This window comes from Acipenser ruthenus, chromosome 14 (genome assembly GCF_902713425.1).
Source record: "Acipenser ruthenus chromosome 14, fAciRut3.2 maternal haplotype, whole genome shotgun sequence".
NCBI lineage: Eukaryota > Metazoa > Chordata > Actinopteri > Acipenseriformes > Acipenseridae > Acipenser > Acipenser ruthenus.
Window position 1 is genome coordinate 25,321,936 of NC_081202.1, and position 22,679 is coordinate 25,344,614.

Below are 22,679 nucleotides of genomic sequence, written 5' to 3' on the forward strand. Positions count from 1 at the left end.
GTCTTATACAATAATACTTTCAAATTATTAAGCAGGAATATTTTCAGTTTCAAATTATGCTTCCTTTTGTGTCACATTTTTCCACTTGAATCAGTAACAAAGCTTATGCAGAACCTCTTTTTGTTATCAAATAATAAATTTAAGGGGGGGGGGGGGGGGGATAGGAGTGTTTTATATTTCTCCAGTTCGCATTACTAAATGTATAAATGTATGACTTATTTGACTTATTTTTAAATACACAAAGCAGTGTCGTGACTTCTCAGGTGTTCATATACACTGTTTCCTCCTGTTTGAAAAGGATGCAGTCACAGTTTAAATATGATAGAGGCAAACACCAGAATGTGTATCTGGTCCATTAAAAAAAGCCATGCATAAAATACAAACAAAACTTGTGACCTCCGTAACTCAGTCACTGTATGGCAAGTGCAGTTACTAAATTGTACAATTCTACAATATATCACACACACATTTTTTTTTTTTTTTTTTTACCTGAGCTGTAGGGGCTGCTGCTGGCGTCTCTGGTTGGATAATATCAGACACTGAACCGTTTGTTACAGCAGTCTGTCGCTGACTTGAACCCTCAACCTTTACATCTTCCAGACCAGGGATAGATGATAACTAAAAGTTTAAAACAAAGTATATCATTTATACATACATATATGAAATATTAACGAACCAAACCTCAAATCCAAGGTATATACCGTTTTATGCATCGCTGTTAAATGTTATTTAATATGTTATGCATTTTTCTAAACAAAAGCTTTATTTAGACTAAAATCATTAGAATTATTTTTGAAATTTTAGATAGGTATTGTTCGATTATTTGAATTTCTAATTAACCCGTTTTATTACAGTTTAATGCATCATTTGAGCTAGCAGGACCAACCTTGGCTTCCAAAATGTTCAGAGTGGTTTCAATTTGCTGGATGCGGAGGGATATACTTGCTAGTTTTTGGAAACAAAGAGTACAAAATAATAAATGTAGGCCTACATTTTTTTTAAAAATTGACAAGACGTGCATTATCTTTTTTGATATTACTGTATTGTCCGATTTACATCACGGTGTCAATACATCTACAAAACACAAAAGCATTATACATGTATCCATTTGCGGCTATTCTTTCAAACACCAGTTTAACCAGGGCTTTTTAGGCTGAATCCTCCCTCCCTCAGCTACAGAAAGGCACAACAGATAAACAACATTCATTTGATACGGTTAACCCCCAAAAATCACGTATATAATAAAAACAGCTTATTACATTAAAGTATGTTATACACACCTCTTCACAAACGGTTGAAAACCGATTTAGAAACCGCACGGTATGAACAATGAACTGATTTAGGAATGCTACAATTCTCTTCTGTTGTATGGCAGGAACCTAGTATTTAAAAAAAAAAAAAAAAAAAAGTTAAATGCATAATTCAAACAACAAATACAAACTGAAACTAGCATAACATTAACACTGCAGTACCGATAGGTGTCATTTAACTAGCAACTATCTCTCCATTTTTACTTTAAATCTGAAATGTACAAACCTTTGTCAGATCTACTCCAGATCCTACAATTGGTAACCCATCTTCGTCCATGTCTGCTTGTATGTGAATAACAAAATGAAATTTAGAAATTTAAGACCTGCAAAACCGAAGTATGAATTCTGACTACGGAAATACTTGCTATCCTGTGAAATGTTCTTCACGTGATTTTTCACGTGATTTGATGCCGAGGGCAATGCTCTGGAAGCGTTAGGGCCTTAATAAATATATATATATATATATATATATATATATATATATATATATATATATATATATATATATATATATATGCTTGAGTAATGTTAAAAAATATACTGAAAAGGAAACAGCGGTAAAACTGTAAAATTATAGAACGGTGCTTTCTGGGTATTGTAGTTTTCTTAGTTGGCGCTTACCACAATATTGTTTCAGTATTTCATTGGCTTGCTGCATATAATAATAATAATAATAATAATAATAATAATAATAATAATAATAATAATAATAATAATAATAATAATAAAACGATAAATATCGTGTACTTTGTGTGAAAGAAAAGCAGGTTTTCGCCGTACAAACCCCCCAAGGGAAACTACATTATTTGGGCTACATTGCCATACCACCAGCATTGTGTGAATATGTGAACAGAAATTGCTCGTTTTGCTCTTTTGGGAAACTGCTTAATGGCGTTTGTGGAGCTCTATGATTAAAACAAATAAAATGAGTAGGCTGGGCACAGAAACAGAAAGCCTATTCCTGTTATTTTGAAATCAGCAGAGGATTTTCTTAAAATAAATATCCGTGCTCCTGTTTTTTCTACACCTCGCTTATGGGCATTATTTTGTGTTTATTTATTTATGTATTATTATTATTATTATTATTATTATTATTATTATTATTATTATTAATCCACTAGGTGGCACTAAATTAATCAAATATGTGTTCTACAATGTAATTTAACACAGTGGGTGCTTTCGCTCTAAGAAAATGCAAGGGGCTGTTCACAGCATAACTCAAAGACATTTAAAGTGATCGTTGATAAGAAAACAGTTCCATAAATGTTTCACGTCATGCACATCCATTCACTATATAGGCTTCCAATGTGTCATTTTGAAATGTATTTTTATTTATCATATCTAGCACTAAACTATTTGAAGAAATCTCTTGTATTAAGAAGGCTACCGATAAACAAGACAACCCTATTTTGTTGAGGAAAATAAAAGAACAGAATTTAATAATATATAATAAAATAACAGTGCAACGTAAAGTGCAATACAAGTCATGTCACAGGACTAAGAAAGGCAAAATAGGATTCAGATCAGAAATTAGGTAACAAATAATAACCCATAAAGGTACTTGTTACCTGAGGGTGGCCCAAGTGATGTACCAGCAGCCGACTGTTGATCTCCCCTGGGCATCCAGTGGTAGCAAAAATATTTTCATTTGCTTTGGACCACCTGAAAAACAAAAAAGGATATATACAGAAACATAAAATATGTACTGTACAAAAATGTGCTTATCTGTGCCATACGAAAACACCCATGCCATGTGTGGTTAACACAAAGCAGTCGGTTGGCCACACAATGGACTTCAAAGGGGACTATTCTGGAAGATGCGTTACACAGTAGATAAAAGGCAAAGTTAACATGTTCTTAGTTCTTTTATTCTAAAGATGATTTACAAACATTTTGACTGACGTGTATAGAATAATCGGTGCTCCTGCTTCAACCTTACTGTAATTCTATATTATTTTGAGACCCATCCTCATACTGGCACATCAGAAGAGACTTAGAAATGAAGACCATTGAAAATATTAAAATCCATTTACTTGAACAATCTGGTACGATCCACGTGAGCAGATCTCTTTTCTTGAGGGTAGCTGCAGAAACAAAGAACAAATGTTATATTTTGTTTTTATAGAAAATCCTTAAAAACATATCCCATTCAAATCTGGATTTAAACCCAGTGCATATAGCTAACATACTGGTAGACATACCTGGAACGAGTGATGTCCCAAATAATCCAGTCATTTCCAGCAACTGCTCCAACTTTTATCGTGTTTGCAAAGCACCAGTCTGCTGACATGAGAGGCGCCTGTCCACAGTCCAATTAGAGGATAGCCTGCTGGGTAATCTGATCATAGAACCGCACCATTCCATTATTTTCTGCTACCATTAGCTACAGAGAAGAAACAGACATTTCAATGAAAGTGATGCAGAAGTTAAGCTTTCGATACATTAACCTATTTCTGAGGGCTTTTCTATGGCCTTGCAGGAATTAAAGTTGAGTATTGCCTTTGTTTCTTAAACTACAACTTAGAATGAAGAAAGATATAAAATAGATGGACATTTAATACAAATATATATTTGCAAAATGGCAAACCCAGAAGGGTATGGCACGACCTATAGGTGCTACTTTCATATAGACTGATTTTATGGTACACATAACCTTCCCTTCATGGTGATGTTTAAAGAAGAATTTTAACATGCACATTTACAGTGCTTTATGTTTGGCTTTTCATTTTAAGATTAGAATATCTCAGTTTTAAATAATAAAAAATATTTTTTTAGGGGACATTTCTTTCCGGCCAGCAGGCTCACAAGACCTTGGACGTGACACTAGAAACATATTGGTAAAGTTGCTAGCAACAAAAAAGGGGCCTGGATTCAAATCTACAATAAATGTGTGCAGTGGTTTTCAGCTCTTTCAGCTCAGTCCTCTGTGATCAGAACAAAAAAAATATTACACAAATCATCCATTAGTCCAAAAGAGCCACAGATTGGAAAGGCATGGAAGCATCCCATGGCTCAATCAGATAACTTTCTTCCAATGGAGGAGGCTCTGTAGGGCAAGTGCGAAATTAGTCTGTTGTACTGTTGGCTGACGCTTAACTATAGTTCTAAATCTTCTATTCTTTATAAATTAGCACCTCTTTCAATAATAACGGCTTTAGGTTATAGAACAGTTTTGCTTGATTTCTTTCCAAAATATATTTTCACGTTTCTGCCATGCTAAGGGGCCAGACAGGAAATATTCTTTCATGTTTTCACTTTGACCCAGCATTTGCCTCCATCAATCATAATTTGGGAACTGCTGATTCCACAATGTTGAAGGGAAAGTTGCTTTGCGCCCAGAAGTAAGTGCTAAGCAGAACAATAAATTTAGCATTTTCTTTTCCACAGTTCAACTGTTTCTGAAATTAAGATTTATTTGAATTTCCCATTAACAGTGTGAGCTTGGAAAGGTTTTAATTTTTAAATATACAGCTACTCATCTAGGAGCCTGTTAAGTATTTGACAAACACTGATTGGAGTTAGTAACATAAAGATTGTCTGTCATATGCCTTCCTGTTGAACAGCTGAGTGTAAAGGATATTGGGAAATGTATTAACTTGCACCCAGATTTGTGCCTAGGTACTGTATTTTAGTGCTGTTGTGGGACTACTGATCTTATGATGCATTTTGAGTTACCATAGACTTCGTTTGAGTTGTCAGTGCTCATGCATAAATGCCACTTGCATGAAGGTCTGCAAAGAGTGACCAGTGCAAAACAACTTACATTATCTTTGCAAACAAAAGTGGAGGTGTTGAAAGCTGTAGATAATGCCCCATTGTACAAAAGAAAAAAGAAAGATGTTGCTGTAGATTTCAACATTTCTGCAAACACTCAACTATTCTGAAAAACCATTAAACAGTATCATTAAACAGTTTTAGATACTGTGATGTATTTTTTTAAATCTGTGATCTTTAGTTGTTTTTGTGCATTTTCATTTGCAAGTGAACTGTGACATTAGGGCTGACTGATTTTGGATACCGTTTTAATTAAACAGGTTTTTTTTTAATCTTTTGCTAAATTGCATTACCTTTTACGTTGTACGCAGTTTTGTGCATGGGTAACATTTTGATTTCATTTTGCTGTTGGGTCGTTAATGGGGAATTTTACATAATGCTACAATACGTACCGGATTTAAAAGTATGTACTGTATTACAGACCACGTGTCCTCTCTTTTGGCAAGTGATATTTTCAGAATCATATTGTTCTGAATTAAAATACTTCTGTTGAAAATATAGTACTGTATCAACAAAACCAATACAGTACATCTAAATGGAAGCCTGCTTATTTTGAATCACAGTCCTTTCAGATATGTATTTTTGATATTGTATCTTTTTTTGTGTTCCCTGAAAAACGGACAAGGGTTGGAACGGGCCAAAATGAAATAATCAGATATGCGTCACATGTGTTTAACCGTCACTGAAGTCAAAATTTTATAGGGTCGGATATGTGAGTGCTGACTGTAATGTAAAGTGCATACCATTAAAATGCGAGATCAGATGCTGAAATATATCCACTGGTTTATGGTCTTCATGAAAAGATCTGCCCAGTTACAATTGAGCACAAGGACTTAACATTGCTTATTCTTCACTAAAGTGTGTTACACCCTAAAATGTACCAAAATAATAAATCTTTCAATGTTGACCACAAGGGAAATAAAAACAAAGATTGCCTTTTTTCACCAGAATTAAGTTTGTTATAGTAATACTTATACAGGAAACATTGATAAGGTACCCTCCTGCTATATGTGAAAATAAACAAATACAATTGTGTGGGATATTCCTCCCTTAAAACACATTACTTTACACAATATGAACATTGTGCTGTGTATTGAAAATTGCATATGACCTTGGCAATGGACGATGTAATTGCTTTAGCCCATGCAGGATTTTGACCAAGTTTTTGTTGAAAAAGGCAATGAGATAATCCTATGTAGCTGGGGGTTGTGTCTCATTTTTCTGTTCTGTTCCAGTGACAGCACTGTAATCTACACTGACATCATCTTCTCAAGTGGCTGGAAAGACTGCTTGTATTCCCAGTATACTTCATTTCTGTTCGGCATATTTTACAAATCGCGTATGATTTATCAAGCTTGCGTCCGCCATCTTATATGTACCAAGTTAAACAGTTTTTAGTTTTTTTTTTTTTTTACTTAAGTGCTTTTTTACTCGAATGCTATGAGGAATGCACTGCAATGACATAAACAATATCTGCCTAACCAAGGTGCTTATTCTAAAGGACATTTTATTTTGACACATTATTTGTCAACCTTAAAAGCATCTTTTGGATACCAGCAGACACTCAGTCCAGGAGAGTAGAAACGGTATTTTCTGAATTCCATCTAAATCTCATATCCTAAGGACAATAATAAAAGAAAGACATACCCATGAGACACAAACAGACCACCATACAGTTGCTTTAATCCACGTGAAATTAGGTCTTTTAACAATACAATTAAAATACATTATATATATTAAAGTAACCATTCACTGAATTGACTAGCCATCAAAAGCGTAAACTTAAGTGGCCATGTAATGTGGCTAACTGACCAACAGGGTGTGTATTTGGATCACTATGCTTATTGGTAAGAGAAACAATCAGGCCTGAATTGAAAAGCCCACCCTGTTATTCTGTTTATTAGGAAAGATTACATGCCAGTGAAGGTTATCTATTACCCATACAATACCTGTCTGGTCCAACGATTTTGTGAAGATAGAAAACAGTTTACAGTATACAGTATAATTTATTATACCAAAGATTCCTACTTTAATAGTTCATTTAAGGATACAATAAAATAATACCACAGCACCACCTGTTTTTTCACAATATATTTTACATAAGCAACAGCTGAAGTATAAATCAAGTGTAGAGATCTTCCAAATGGAGAGGGAGACAGTTGATACTCGTGCTGGGACAAATATAGGAATATTCAAACAAATATTTTTTTGTATTCGGATAAAAAAAAAAATCAGATGTTCGTATTTGTTAGAAATGACAAAAATACCTTGCACTTATTTACCACCTCACTGGACGTTCCGCAAATGAAAAAGAGCTCTGTGTGATATGGGAGATTTAACATATAAAAAATGGGATCAACACAGCAGCTCTTGAGCCTCTAATAATAGATAGATGAATAGACTGTGCGTGTGCACACATAGTGATCTCTATGGAAGGCCATCAAAAACGCGTTCTGCTTCAGAGCAAGTCAGAATCTCATGGGACAGAAAAAAGGCAAGCACGTCATTCTGAAATGCCTCGCTTAAACATGTTTGTTTTACTTGAAGTGTTTAAAGTTAAATTTCATTTTTCATTTGCTTGTTCAGCTACAAAAAGGCACAAGTAAACCTCATGTTATTACTTTATGAAAACGTGTCTATGGCCACTGTTTACTGTGAAGAAACGGCAATGGCAAGGAATGAAAAAAAAAAGTAACAAATAAATAAAATGCGGTGTCAACTTTATGTACTATTTATTTCGGGAATAAACAAAACAAGGTTTAACTTGAACTGCTATTTGGCAGCCTTTGTTTTGTAGTTAATTCACTGGGGTAAAGTAAGTCCTACACAACGTATTCACATTATCACAGAATAACAGACAGTCAATGACAGAGAGATTACACTTGACATCATATATATATATATATATATATATATATATATATATATATATATATATATATATATATATATATGTGTGTGTGTGCGTGTGTGTGTGTGTGTATGTCAGTATTTCAAGATTGCCATGACATAGTGGACATTCACAAACAGTTGATGAACCAATGAAAGAACTTGACAAACTGTAGGAAAGACTTCATTGGTCGGATGCTTTTGATTGTTTATGTGCTTGCTATTTTTAGATGGGTCACCAAGATTACCCAATTGTGCCAAATTCATTCTGGAACAGAAGCAAAAAGTAAAGTGCTTGTGACAACTGGAAAATATTTCTTTTGATTTCAAGTGAACCTTCTGATAATATTTGAGACAACAATAAAAAATGAAAATAAAAAAACGTCAATTTTCTATGAAGCCATGCCTTGGAACCGAGGAAGATTCTTTTAAGTGACAAATGCGGCACTGGCTTTATCTAGGTCCAAGAAAATCTCAGTTGTTTGATTGAAGAACACACAGCATGGAACAAACCACAAGGAGAATACTAACTGAGAAAGCTTGGAAGTGCTTTTGCAGCTAAGTCACCCATGCAACCAAGTATAGTTCTCATTTACAGAGATGTATAACTTTTTAAATAAAAAAAGTTATATTCTGATTTAAGTTTAAAACACAGGTGCTGGTACCATTTCCACTGAAAACAATATCATTTTATCTGTTTTGTGAAAGGCACATTCATTTTTGCAAAGAAGAGAGCCTCCTAGAAGTTAGAGCAAGGTGATCATCTGGCAACATATCGTGTGTATTATAAACAGCTTAAACTATACTACAAAGCACAATCAAGGACGAGTTTTTATTAAATTATCAGATGCTCATTATTTATGTGACAATTTCAAAACTTTTTTAAAAATGATCTTATAAAACTATAAAAGGGGCAGTACAAGGAACTCTAAAACAATTAATTGAAATAAAGTGATGACTACAGGGGGCACATGTAGAAGGAGATTTCAAGTGGACTAGATATGTAGTACATTATGTATGCCCTCTGATTATATCTATTAGGGCTTTGGTCTTTCTTTTTGCAATCTCAATTAAATGAATGGCAGAAACGTGCAAGGTTAGAGAAATTGCATCAAGTGATTCACAAGAAACCTGATATGCAATTATTATTATTATTATTATTATTATTATTATTATTAGTTTATTAGTTTAGTTAGCAGACGCCTTTATCCAAGGCGACTTACAGAGACTAGGGTGTGTGAACTATGCATCAGTTGCAGAGTCACTTACAATTACATCTCACCCTAAACTTAAGCCCCATTTTTCTTTTTTTCTTTTTTTTTAATGTAATACATGGATTACATGACTTTTTTATAAAGCATACAAAAAGCTGGCTAAATGAATATCAATCCACCCCACCCCCACACACTCTCCACCCACCCCCCACCCCCCACCCCCCCAACACACCCCAATGCCAATTGCATGCAAGTCTCTAGTCTAAATCTTTCTTACCTATTGTAGGTATGTTTTCACAAAGTCCATAGGCTTTGAAGTTTGTTTTTGTGTGTGTGTGTTTTTGTTTTCTTGGTCTACGATTCTGTGGCATCTAGTGTGGAAATTTCAAAACTGGTCGACCTTTTCAGTGCTTGAATTAAAAATAAATAAATAAATAAATAAATAAATAAATAAAAAGATAGTCATTTTAAATGATGCACGCACTTGAGAATTCTAAAAATATAGAATTCAACTCTAATTTTCCATGTATAATTATTCCTTGTATAAGTTTACTACTCTCAAGAGTTAGGAAAGTTATCTGGCAGCTTTAAGAACACAGAAAACGTTATTTCCGCTAATTTAATCATAAAATTGTTGTAGCCAGTTCATAGCCCTTAGTAATTTATAAAGCAATTGATAAAACTCCACTCATTGTCAGGGGTGGCTCCAGAAATAATTTCCAGGGGGAGCTTAGCCTGTGGGGTTAATAAGTTCTGACAACCCAGAGCAATGCCATGTTTACTTTTGTACCGATTGTTATCTCTGAAGTCATTATCATGACTGAGCTATAATATAAATACATACATTGCTAATGTAGATGCTCTCTTATATTGTGCTGGGTTCTTGTGAGTATTTTATATGAGAAATAACTTTAAATGAACACATGCTAACTTATCCACACAAGGTACACACAAGAAATAAAAAGACAGCATTTGTTTTACATGTTAAATCCTTATATTACCTTATTAAACCAAAATTAAACAAAGAACAAAACACATATCTTGTGTTTAAAATGTATAAGATTTTTCACTTTTGTTTAACTTTACAGTTAGAACTGAATTATGTGTTGGGAGTTTATATATATATAAACTATATATATATAGCCCCCTGATGCCTGATTTCCTGATTTCTAGAGTGTTGAGTGATAAAACTTCATTTAAAAACAATTGTGTGTCGGCTCTACAGAACAATAAAACATACTCATAAACTTTGGGTAAAACTGTTATACATCACATCCATTCTAATAATCCGTTTGCAGAACATGCATGCAGTAAATGTCCACTAATACTGCCAAAAACTTCAGGTGCAATGTCAGTAATCTTTCAGCACTAAAGAGTTACACTACCCTAGGATAATTCAATGAACAGTATCCATACTGGAAAAAGTTTTCACAGTTTATATTTTGAGCACTCTTAAGGATAGTTCATACACTACAGCAGTGGTGTGCAAACTTTATATATGCCACCCCCTTCGCATACATTTTGTTCTCTGAGCACTTTATGTCAGCTTTTTTCTTTGCTGATCATAGCTGGGGATTTTTTTTTTTAATTAGCTCAAGCTATGTGATTATAATAAGGAAGATTAAATAGTATTGCTTTCTAAAAATACATTACATGTTTTCATCTGCAATCAGCAACACAGTAGGGGAAAAATGGCTAGTTTATTTATTGAAGAATTGAAGAAAGCAGAGTGGAGGATATTATGAGCGGTGAGCAGAATTTTGTTTATTTTATTTGTTTATTTAGACACCTTTATCCAAGGCAATTTACAGAGACTAGGGTGTGTGAACTATGCATCAGCTGCAGAGTCACTTACAATTACGTCTCACCCGAAAGAAGGAGCACAAGGAGGTTAAGTGACTTGCTCAGGGTCACACAATGAGTCAGTGGCTGAGGTGGGATTTGAACCGGGGACCTCCTGGTTACAAGCCCTTTTCTTTAACCACTGGACCACACAGTCTCCAAAATGTATGCGAAGGGGGTGGCATATATAAAGTTTGCACACCACTGCTGTCACAGCTTGTCACAGCTACGCTCACATTCTCTGGTTACTAGTGATAACGTTAGAACATTTACAATTGTTACACATTACCAGAGAGAGAGAGAAAAAATACTGGTCTCTGTCTTGCTAGCTAGTAATTATAACAAACAATAAAGCTGTGTGCAGCGGATTAGGCAAAAACAAGTTGATTATACGATTCAGCCTATACAATCCGTGCGATGGGTTTAAAAAAAAGTTGGGTGGCTTAAGCCCCCCCAAGCCTTATGGCAGAACCGCCCCTGCCAGAAACGTAATAAAATAAAATGTCTTGTGCATAGTTACTGTATATTAGGCAAATTAGTCTACAAGGTATTTCATGCTTTTAATTTGAATTGCAGACATTTACATGTTATTTTGGGAATACAGCAAAACTAGCTTACTTTACTAACAATAACTCATTCTTCAGTAAAACACACAGCTGTGCAATTAAGTTTGTGTCAGCTTGTTACTTGAATAGTACTGCTGACAAGTGAAAGAACAAAGGGCAATATTTGCTGTGAAGCATTTGGAGTTAATTATTCCTACACATATCTCATTTTTTTTTTCTAGACAATTTCCCAAAGAAATAAAATTGAACATTACTGGATTAAGATGGCAACCCTGAAAGGAAACTATGCCTTTGTAGCCTTTAAATTAAAATTGTTTACAAGCCAGGGACTGGGACTACTCTAGAGATATACCATGTGGAAAATGCTACTTCAAATTTAAGGAGCAGTAATGTTTAGACTACTAATTAAACAATAGAACATAGTTTGTAAGACACTATTCAGAGAAGAAAAATAAGGGGAACACAGCTCATCAAAAAGTACTTTCAATAGTCTGCTTTAAACCACATTTCTTTATTAAGTCATTTTCAACAGATGAAAAAAGACAAATTTGCTTTCTGATAATGAATCTGTTTCTATGCCTTCTGAATGACAATGCTCCTTTCTGGGCATAGAACCGATAGGGAAATGGATATGTGGCTTTGCGAAATCCCAATTTTAGTGCAGTACATACTTCGTTCAGAGAAGCTTTAAATAGCCAAGACTCTGAGACAAATAGGAAATATTTAAAATATTAAAATTATCCCCCAGCTAAAACTTTAATTTGTAAATCAGATAGACAGTCAGCAAGGTCAGCTTCTTGATCACGTTTGGAATTCATACATTTATAAAATGGAAACATAAAACAAATTGCTGTTTTTCAAGAAAAAAAAACCCACTAAAATGGAAAATCACTGGCCTTACACATGTCCTAGATGAACGGTATTGCACAAATTAAGGAGGACTTACTGTAAGAGTTGGTATATGTAGTTGACAATTTCACCATTCCATGCCAAAACCATAACACTGTTTTTTCTAGGAAAAACACGCTGCCCTCTAAGTTAATAAATAGTACAAGTGTTTTATTTGAAATGCTAATTGATTAGCTAATGCAGAAGATTTGTTCTAATTGTGCCCTGAAATGGTTTCCTTTGAAAGCTTATGCAAATGTCAAGTTGGCTTTTAGGTTTTCATGTCAAACCTGCTTTAAAAACAAATCAGACAAAATGTGAGAATCAATGCTGAATGCCCAGTTTTAAGAAGTGTTGAATTGCCAGTGTTCATCACTGAACTAATCTGGAAACTATTGTTAAAAGCAAGTGCAGAGCTATTTCGTTTTTATTGCTCATCCTCATGCAATTTTGAACATACAAACTGTAGAGTCAACTAAGTCTTAGACAATCGTAGGTCATTTATTTTATTTTCCTACAGATGTCAGGACTGCCCAGTCCCTGACCACATTCCGGCGCCTCCTTAAGACTCACCTCTTCAAACAGCACCTGTAGAACTCCTCTGTTGTATCCTGGGACACTATCACCCTTCATTTAAATATGCTTTATTTTGCTCTTATCTGCCCCCTATTTTACTGCATTTAATCCTGTACCTTATATTAGAATATTGTAATCTGCCAAGTGTTTAATCTGTAGTATTTTGTACTTAATCATATCCTGATGTAACTATCACTATTTAATCATATCCTGATGTAACTTTCACTATTATCTGCTGTATTATTGAATTGTGGTTTGTCACACTTGAGAATTATGGTATTTCTTGCTCTTATTGTATGACTTATATTGTAACACATGTATTTGTATTTTAGCTTGCGATTGTAAGTCGCCCTGGATAAGGGCGTCTGCTAAGAAATAAATAATAATATAAATCCGGATATTGATACAAATCTGAAGAGAATACTGTATTCACATTCATGTTTCTACAGCTGGAAGCAGTCTTCCCCTAAACTAAACATTTAAAGCAGCATGCAAAAACATAAGACAAACAACAATGTAGGTTGGCTGGACAAAACATTTGAGACAATTGCTATCTATAGAGCTTAGGACCAACAAAAAAAAAGGCACTTCTCAGCACTGACAGCAACAATCTACTGTACAGACCAGGTGCAGCAAAAACAGGACTACACTGTACTACTTTACCAACAGCCTTAACTGACCAGACAGAGAAATGACATTTCCACACAAATTCAGTCCAGGCCCTCTTGAATATACTGTACTAAGCCAATTGAGCTACAGTGTCTAGTGGTTTTATAAAGTGGGCAACAGTTCATTTGGAATAAATGCAGGGTTCAGCCTTGGTTTACCAAATGTGAAAGAGAGGACTTCAAATCACTTTCCCATTGCCGGCCCCATCTCATAACTAGATCAGCTGCTATGAGGTTTTTCAGTAGCATACAGTGCATCCTGTTTGAAAGAACCCAAATGAACCTGACCTTAAATAACCTGTACTCAAGCTGACATAATCTGGTAAGTGATCCGCACCACCTCCCATAAAGCTGTCCAAAATAAAAAGAAAAGAAAATAAATAGCACAACAGTAACATAATCTGCCAATTCAAATCCTCTACAAAGATAACCAAGATGACAGATTGGTTATGAATAATAAAAAAAAAAATAATCAGGTAACCCAATTTTGACAAATTGTGCTGTATTCCCCAAATATTTGTTATGGACTCCTCCACAGCTACACCTTAAAAACATAGTTGAAAACCAAATTACCACATGTAAAGCAAATAATCCTGGCAGCAATATTTGGCAATATGAGTTAACCCATGCTGGATTTAAAAGGCAATACTTTGCTGTGCAGTGAAAGAAGAACTTTGCTGATACATGGGCACCTATGTCCTGTATCTCAATGTTTGACACTCAGAGGACAGTCTACTGTATGCAGAATGAACTGTAACTAAATGTACCAATATCTATGACCTTTCATCCAGCTGCCCTGTGCTCGTAATCATTTTTTCTTTCGCTCCCCCATCCCACAATGTCCCATGAGGTCAACAGAAAGTATTTGGTGGAAAGGTTCACTGTATCAGTGGGCATCATTAGCAGCTGTGATCCATGTAAATATATTTTTTAAAACTTTGAGAGAAAAGTAAATGCAGAAACGAATCTGAATTCCCACATTGGAGACATGTTTGCGTCGATAAATAGCAGGAAATGACAACATGGATCCCCTCAAAAATAAGTGCAAACATATTCTTTGCCGATGTGAATTAAAATGTTGAAGGATTTTATAGACACACTGTCCAAACTTCAAAGCAAACAATCCCAATGAAGACACATTAGGAAACCTTTAAATATTCACATGGTTAGCTTTCAATTAAAATATCGCTGACTCAAAGTTCGCAACTGGGATTTTAGGGTGGAACCTGTGGTTGATTACCACCTCTAAAGTCAACAAAAAAGTTAAGTTTGTGAGAAAAATCAGAATACAGTTTGGATCAGCAGAAAAACACAAAGCCATTACATTTAACTAAACAAATTTCCATAAAATAGCTGGTATATGGAACTGTTTGCATCTCCTCTGTCATCCATGTGGCCACATTTTCGGCAAAACTACTTGTTCCTGGACACGACATAGAGCATTGTCTTTTAAACTTGAACAGTCTTAAAAGTTCTGACTTGTTTTCCGGAATTGCAAATCTTCATGGAGATTTTAATTTGTGCATTTTCTTTGGCATCACCCCTAGCTTGATTTCAACACAAACATTTCCTGCAGTAGTTTTTCAAATCCATCTAGGCTTTGGCACTCTTCATCTGAGCTGATTCAGATGTAAAAAAAAAAAAAAAAAAAAAAAAAAACAGTATCCCTGTGTTAAGATAAAACTGAAAAAATACTTAATCTATGAAAACATGTTTTTAACTAGGAAGCAGCAGATTGGCACATGGCTTTTCTCCGGCAGCTTGTGCTGCCCCAGTTACCTGTGGGGTAACACTCATCCCAAACAGGAAAAAAAAAAAAACACACACACACACTGTGTAACCTAATGCAGCAGTTACGGTACTGCCACCTCCAACATTCTGAATTCAGATAATTCCATCTTAACTATTATGTATTACCATCATTTCGTAGCTCTCACATTTTCCTATACAAAAGACAAACATGCGATGGTAAACGTGTTTGGTTTTTTAATGGTATATATATTTTGTTACTGATGAACTAAATGCACTGACTGTTCCTTCCATGTAATTTAATGCAACTTTCCATATTGCCGCAAGTCATCTTAGAACAGATCTAGAGCACATTTTCTTGTGGCCTCTGACAGTAGAGCAATGTGGCAGAAGTGCACCATTGAAATACCTGGAAGATGTGATCAGTGAATTTGGTTAATTAGTACTAATAACAAAATCAAATACACGTTTAGCATATTGTTTGCATCTTTTACACAGGCAAATGTGAGAATTACAAGTGAATGTCATTCATATTAGGTAAGATTTACTGGATTTAGCCCTATGTACTTTTAAGTTGCTGTCATCTTACCAGCTGTTCTTAATGAGCCCATCCACTAAAGGGAATTGTGTGTCCATGTGCAAATGCAGTTTACTGACGTTTGTTATCTGGAAATGGCAGTAATGAGTTATATTTTCCTATTTACATACTGCCAATATGAAGCTTCATCTATAAAAGCAAACCAATAAGCCACAGTGCTTTCATCTAACATATTAAAAAGAAAAACACACACACACACACAACTATTCTGCTTTAATCCACTTGCCCGAACTCTACAGCACCAATAAAACTGCAGGGCTAGGCTGCACAATAGTACATTTCTATTCCTAGCAGGTGAAAAGTGTAAGAAAACATTACAGAAGAGCTTTTCATTGATGCTGGGCTACTTGCCTACAACAGCAATGCACAAAAATCATTAGTTTTGTTTTAAGTAAACCATTATAGAAAGCTGATCTATACAAAAATGAACAGCCAAGCTAGACGTCAGCTGTTCCAGTATTGTTATAGGTTTTTAATGCCTGCTAATGCTATCAGGTAGTCTCAATACAGAAACCAAATGCAACCAGAAAATATAAATGGACTCCCACTTACAAACAGCTACAGTGTATGCTGTTTTTCCACTCTGCTTAACTACAAAGCAGCATTTAACTGGTGTGCTAGTAAGCCTGTAGGAAAAAAACTCTGAGTAAGATGAAAAGGTAAATTGGATGACCACATTTAACCAATTACTTAGAAAAACTAACTTCTAGCGCACTTGTGCAAATCCAACATGTATCGTTTGTAGGTGTTATGCTTAGTTTTAAATTTCATATTCGAAGAGCTGTGTCAGTGGTTTCTGCACCATTAATAAAGAACAGAAAACATTCAAAGCCCAAATCTGCCTGTTTTCCCACCCTGCCTTAAGTGCAATATAACCTCCAGATCCTTTTAAAATCAAAGACGCATGTACTTGTGTTTCTTGCAGTTCTTTAAAGTACCTTTTTCTGAATGGGATATACATTCCAAACAAGAAATATGGAATTAGAAACCTTTCTATTGGTACTCGCAGAAAATTAGCCATACAATACTGTGTTATGTTAAACTCTCTGTATACACAACATACACTGCCTGCTCACTTTATTAGGACAATAGACTCCACAAGAGTCTAGAAGGGATGCCTCAAGGGATGTTAATCCATACAGTCAATAAAATGTCATGCAATTGGTACAGACAGGTGGATAGAGGATCATGATGATGAAAGCGTTTTTCCAGTTCATGCCAAACATGCGAAATCAGACTGGTGGCCATGGAAGATTTCTGACGTCTCTGTCATGCATCTCAAACCATTCATGCACAATTCTGGCACAGTGGATGTTGCATTATCATCTTGAAAGAAGACACTTCTATCAGTGCAGCATTGTTGGGTAGACTTGATCTGCAGCATTAAAGAACAATCAAGGGACACCAGAGAACATTCCTCACACTAAGCAGGTCAATGCCAAATCCAATGTCTCAGCCATGCACATTCATTCATTAGTATCCACTATCATCTTTTAAAATGAATATACATGTGTGCTATTACATGTGTTTCTTTTAAAACTACATGTTTCAGACCTATGTAACTAATGGAAATGCAAAATGGCTAACTTTTATTGTTATTTTGCTAGCTACAATTACTTTAAAAGAAATAAACTAGCGTTGGTTGTCACTAACAGACGTCTCCTATTTCTGACTACAATTATTAAAACTGTGGACCTAGGTTGTATTGGACTTTCCACCAAGTTTCAAGTTGTTTTTTCAGGTACCATGTTATTGTCGGATAACACTGTGATGAATATATGAATAAAGCTTCTACACTTGGAAATTATTTTTTTTAGGGCAGCAGTGTGGAGTAGTGGTTAGGGCTCTGGACTCTTGACTGGAGGGTTGTGGGTTCAATCCCCAGTGGGGGACACTGCTGTTGTACCCTTGAGCAAGGTACATTACCTAGATTGCTCCAGTAAAAAACCAACTGTATAAATGGGTAATTGTATGTGAAATAATGTATAATGTGATATCTTGTAACAATTGTAAGTCGCCCTGGATAAGGGTGTCTGCTAAGAAATAAATAATAAAATAATATTTTTTTGTACATACCTGCAAGTATGGTCATCACTAACTGAAGCAATCTGTTGACCCTCCCTTGGATCAAAGACCAAGTCGTTGATATAATCAGAGTGACCCCCCATTACTTAAAAATAAACAAAAAATCTAATTTCTCGCAGAAAATTGCAAATAAATCCTGCCACAATGAGGTTCCCCTAATCAAGACCTACCATTAAAACTAAGAAAGCCCACAAAAATACAAAACACCAATCACAATCAGCTTTGAAGGGGGGTACTTCTAAGGGCCATAGGGGGGCACACAGAATGACTGAGAAACAGTATTATACATGGTATCTAAACCACTGTGCATAAATACTTCATTTTTGATTAGCAGCTCAAAGGTTGGTATAGTAGTTCCAAAATTAGCATCCACTTGTACGCATGTATGATTTGAATCAAGTGGATTTCCACTCTGATGTTAGGGGAGGTGAACCAGACGTCTGGCAATTCTGCCTATGGAGAGTGCTCTGTGCTGCTCATAAACTGCAGTTTTCAGCGTTGTATAACTGAATACTAAATCAGTGAAGCACAATATTTCTGCATTTTTTTTAGAAGTATAAGGGGTAGTTTAAAAAGAATGGTTGAAATCCACTGGTATAAAGTATTCCTTTAATCCAGAAAGGCAGCAGGCCAACTGAACAGATTGTTTCCTGCTACTGAAGTCCCCAGAGTCAATTCATTGAACCACTCAAATCTCAATCGAAAGGACCTGTCACAACAACCATGAAACACTGGGCAAGCTATGGAGGTCTTGGAACTGAAGCGTGAAACATCGGGCACTGCTAGAAATTAAAAACAAAAGATTATATTTTTTCAGGCATTTAGAATCTGGCAAGCAAACCCAACTTAATATTTTCCATCCCTTCACTCAATTAAAAGAAATGTACTAAACTTGGTTTGAAGAGATCAACAACGTATCATGGATCTGGGTAGGCTCAGTGATTTTCCATTTCAATAATTGTCATTTTCTTTCATGAAAACCAACATTCTGTTTTTTGTTAACATTCTGGTGGCCTTGCTGACAGTCCACCTGTTTTAGACAGGTATGTTTAGTTAGAGAATGCAAGTTTTCCATATTAAATCTCAATTTAACGTTTTAAAATGTTTCCAAGGGTAATCACGTTTAAGTTCAGAGTTGTATTATTAATATTATTATCTACTCTGGTTACCTGACCTCATGTCTGTCCTGAAGATCAGATGTTAAAATCCTCAGCTTCTATCAGCAGATGCTGTACAAAACATGAAAAAACAAGAGCTTTTTTTATTAAGATTATTCTTAATAAAATAAGGATAATCTCTAATAAGAATTAAAAAGTCTATCAATATCTTTACCTTATCTGTTTAGGAAGAGCATCTAATCTTGACTCTGGGCTCCAAGCAATAGCATCCACACAAACTCCATGGTGGAACACACGCAGAGTTGTGTATTCAATGCCATCCACTTCTGTGTCCTCCTCCTACATGGTGTAATTCCAGAGGCAAAAAAATAAATTTGTTTTTGTATTATTATTATTATTATTATTATTATTATTATTATTATTATTATTATTATTATTATTATTATTATTATTTATTTCTTAGCAGACGCCCTTATCCAGGGTGACTAACAAAAATACATTTCAAGAATCACAGTACAAGTAATAATACAATTAAGAGCAAGATAAATACAATGACTTTGGTTCTAGCAAATACAAGTATGACAAAATACGATGCAATAACGGAGCAGATAACATTGTCAGTGATAGTTACATCAGGATATAATTAAATACAAAATACTACAGATTAAATAACACTTGACAGATTACAGCACTCTAAAGTACAGGATTAAATGCAGTAAAATAGGGGGCAGATAAGAGCAAGTAAAGCACATTTAAGGGAGAGTGATAAGTGTCCAGAGGGAAAAAAGAGGAGTTCTACAGGTGCTGTCTGAAGAGGTGAGTCTTGAGGAAGCGCCGGAAGGTGGTCAGGGACTGGGCAGTCCTGACATCTGTAGGAAGGTCATTCCACCACTGCGGGGCGAGGGTGGAGAAGGAGCGGGCTGTGGAAGCAGGGGAGCGTAGAGGAGGTAGAGCCAGTCTTCTAGTGCAGGAGGAGCGGAGAGGTCGAGTGGGGGTGTAGGGAGAGATGAGGGTCTGGAGGTAGCTGGGTGCAGTCTGGTCAAGGCATCTGTAGGCTAGTACAAGAGTCTTGAACTGGATGCGAGCGGTGATCGGGAGTCAGTGGAGTGAGTGGAGCAGTGGAGTTGCATGGGAGAAGCGAGGCAGAGAGAACACCAGGCGAGCAGTGGAGTTTTGGATGAGCTGGAGCGGACGGGTGGCGGACGCAGGGAGGCCAGCCAGGAGGGAGTTGCAGTAGTCTAGGCGGGAGAGTACCAGGGCCTGGACCAGGAGCTGGGTGGCGTAGTTGGTGAGGAAGGGTCAGATTCTTCGTATGTTGCTCAGGAAGAATCGGCAAGTTCGTGCCAGAGTGGAGATGTGCTGGGAATAAGAGAGGCAGGGGTCCAGGGTGACTCCGAGGTTCTTAGCTGAGGAGGAGGGAGAGAGTGTGGTAGATTACAGAGGAATGGAGATAGAGAGATCAGAGGAGGGGGAGGAGGAGGAGGGGGAGGAGGAGGAGGGAAAGAACAGGAGGTCAGATTTAGAGAGGTTGAGTTTGAGGTGATGCGAGTGCATCCAGGAGGAGATAGCAGACAGACAGGTAAAGATACAGGAGGGGATGGTGGAGTCAGAGGTGGGGAAGGAGAGGAAAATCTGAGCATCATCAGCATAGAAATGGTATGAGAAACCATAGGATGCGACGAGGGGGCCCAGGGAGCGGGTGTAGAGAGAGAACAGGAGAGGACCCAAGACTGACCCTTGGGGGACTTCTGTTGAGAGAGGGCGATGTATGGAGGTTGCTCCACGCCAGGTTACCTGGAAAGTGCGGTTGGAGAGGTAGGAGGAGAACCAGGCCAGAGCAGTGCCAGAGATTCCCAGGTCAGTGAGAGAGGATAGTAGAATAGAGTGATCGACAGTGTCAAAGCCAGCAGAGAGGTCGAGGAGAATTAGGACAGAGGAGAGAGAGGCAGCTCGGGCAGAGTTTAGTGAGTTGGTGACAGACAGGAGGGCGGTTTCAGTGGAGTGAGCAGAGCGGAAGCCAGATTGGAGAGGGTCGAGCAGAGAGTGGTTGGACAGGAAAGCAGAGAGCTGGCGGTGTACAGCCCTGTGGTCGAGCAGCTGTTGAGTGGTGTGTGTGGTGACGTCACGGACCAGGAAGTACCAGAAACAAAGCAATGGATGGGCGGGTGAAGCTGAACGCTACTGCGCTCAGCGTATTTATTAAATAATAAAACAAAACAAAAGATTTAAACAAACAACACAAAACAAAAGGGCACGTTGACCAAACAAATAAGCGTGCTGGTTTTAGCACCAGCATGATACTTAGCAGTTGTTTTTCAATGAAGTTTCTCTCTCCTCGCTCTCTCCGCTCCCCATACTCTTCTCTGTACACTCTCCTCGCAGCACAGACAGCTGCAGGTTCTTATACTCTGGCCGAGGGGTTAACTAGCTGTTAATTATCTTATTACCCCGCGGCCACAGTCTGCATGAGTTTAGTAAGGATGCATGACTGTCAGCTAGTTAAATAATCAGTAGCTGTTCAGCCCCGCATCCTCACGAAGTTTTTAAAAATACAAAAACAATAACAAAAGACGCAGCGCTTTTATCCGCGCCGCAAACAATAATACAAAAACAGTGCACAAATATAGAGGGGCGGGACACTCCGCCACTAGCCCGCTCAAGGGTTTTGGAGAGGAAGGGTAGGAGTGAGACAGGACGGTAGCTCTGGAGGGAGATGGGGTCGAAGTTGTCCCTTATTTTCGTGAAAGAAAGGGGTGGGGGAAGCATTGTGAGTTAATGCCTGAAATAATACCAGCAATGGGAACAAGCAACTAAAGTGAATACATTTTTTTTAAATGGTACAAACATAAATCAAAGTTTATGGCTGTTCCATAGCTATGCCGTTACCATAACTTTGGTTTAAATCAGGCCTTGTTTGAGGTGTTTATTTCTATTGAACACTGATGAAGACACAAACGCAGTACAGTACAAACCTGGAATCTACATGTTCCCACCACAACATACTGGTTTCCGCCATAGGCAAGGAGGGCACCTGCAGCACCACTTTGAAAGGTACTGAACTCTACCACATGGACATAATCCTCACACTCCACTGTGTAACTGGCACTTCGCACTGCGTCTTGTTTCATCCTCTTCACCTCCCCAAACTGTTAGTCTATGGAAAAAAACATTTATGACACACAGTATATAAAGTAGATATATTAGGATGCAACTAATTTTCACTGAAAAAAATTAAATAAAACATGGAAAACATTCACTTGGCTGGTACATCAATGTTACAAAGTTATTTTTCTGGTGGTACACGAGCCTTCAATTTTTTTCTTTTTTCTTGTAACAAATAAAAGCGCAAATTAAACCGATTGCTTACATTTTTAAGCCTAATTTTTAAAGAATGAATGTTGA

The 22,679-nt window shown here is 36.6% G+C and overlaps 1 protein-coding gene and 1 pseudogene across 1 annotated transcript in view; both read right to left on the reverse strand.

Annotated features, from left to right (window-relative positions):
* Nucleotides 1-1,730, reverse strand: part of washc3 (WASH complex subunit 3) — a 3,664-nt gene extending 1,934 nt beyond the window's left edge. Inside the window, exons 1-4 of the mRNA XM_058986509.1 lie at nucleotides 1,537-1,730; nucleotides 1,281-1,379; nucleotides 887-952; nucleotides 449-618 (exon numbers count right to left, since the gene is read on the reverse strand). Coding sequence (XP_058842492.1) covers nucleotides 449-618; nucleotides 887-952; nucleotides 1,281-1,379; nucleotides 1,537-1,587 — 386 coding nt within the window. The 5' untranslated portion in view covers nucleotides 1,588-1,730. The remainder of the gene's footprint in view (nucleotides 1-448; nucleotides 619-886; nucleotides 953-1,280; nucleotides 1,380-1,536) is intronic.
* A 108-nt stretch (nucleotides 1,731-1,838) lies between these two features.
* LOC131697471 (nucleoporin Nup37-like) lies at nucleotides 1,839-22,405 on the reverse strand (annotated as a pseudogene).
* Nucleotides 22,406-22,679: the final 274 nt, after the last annotated feature.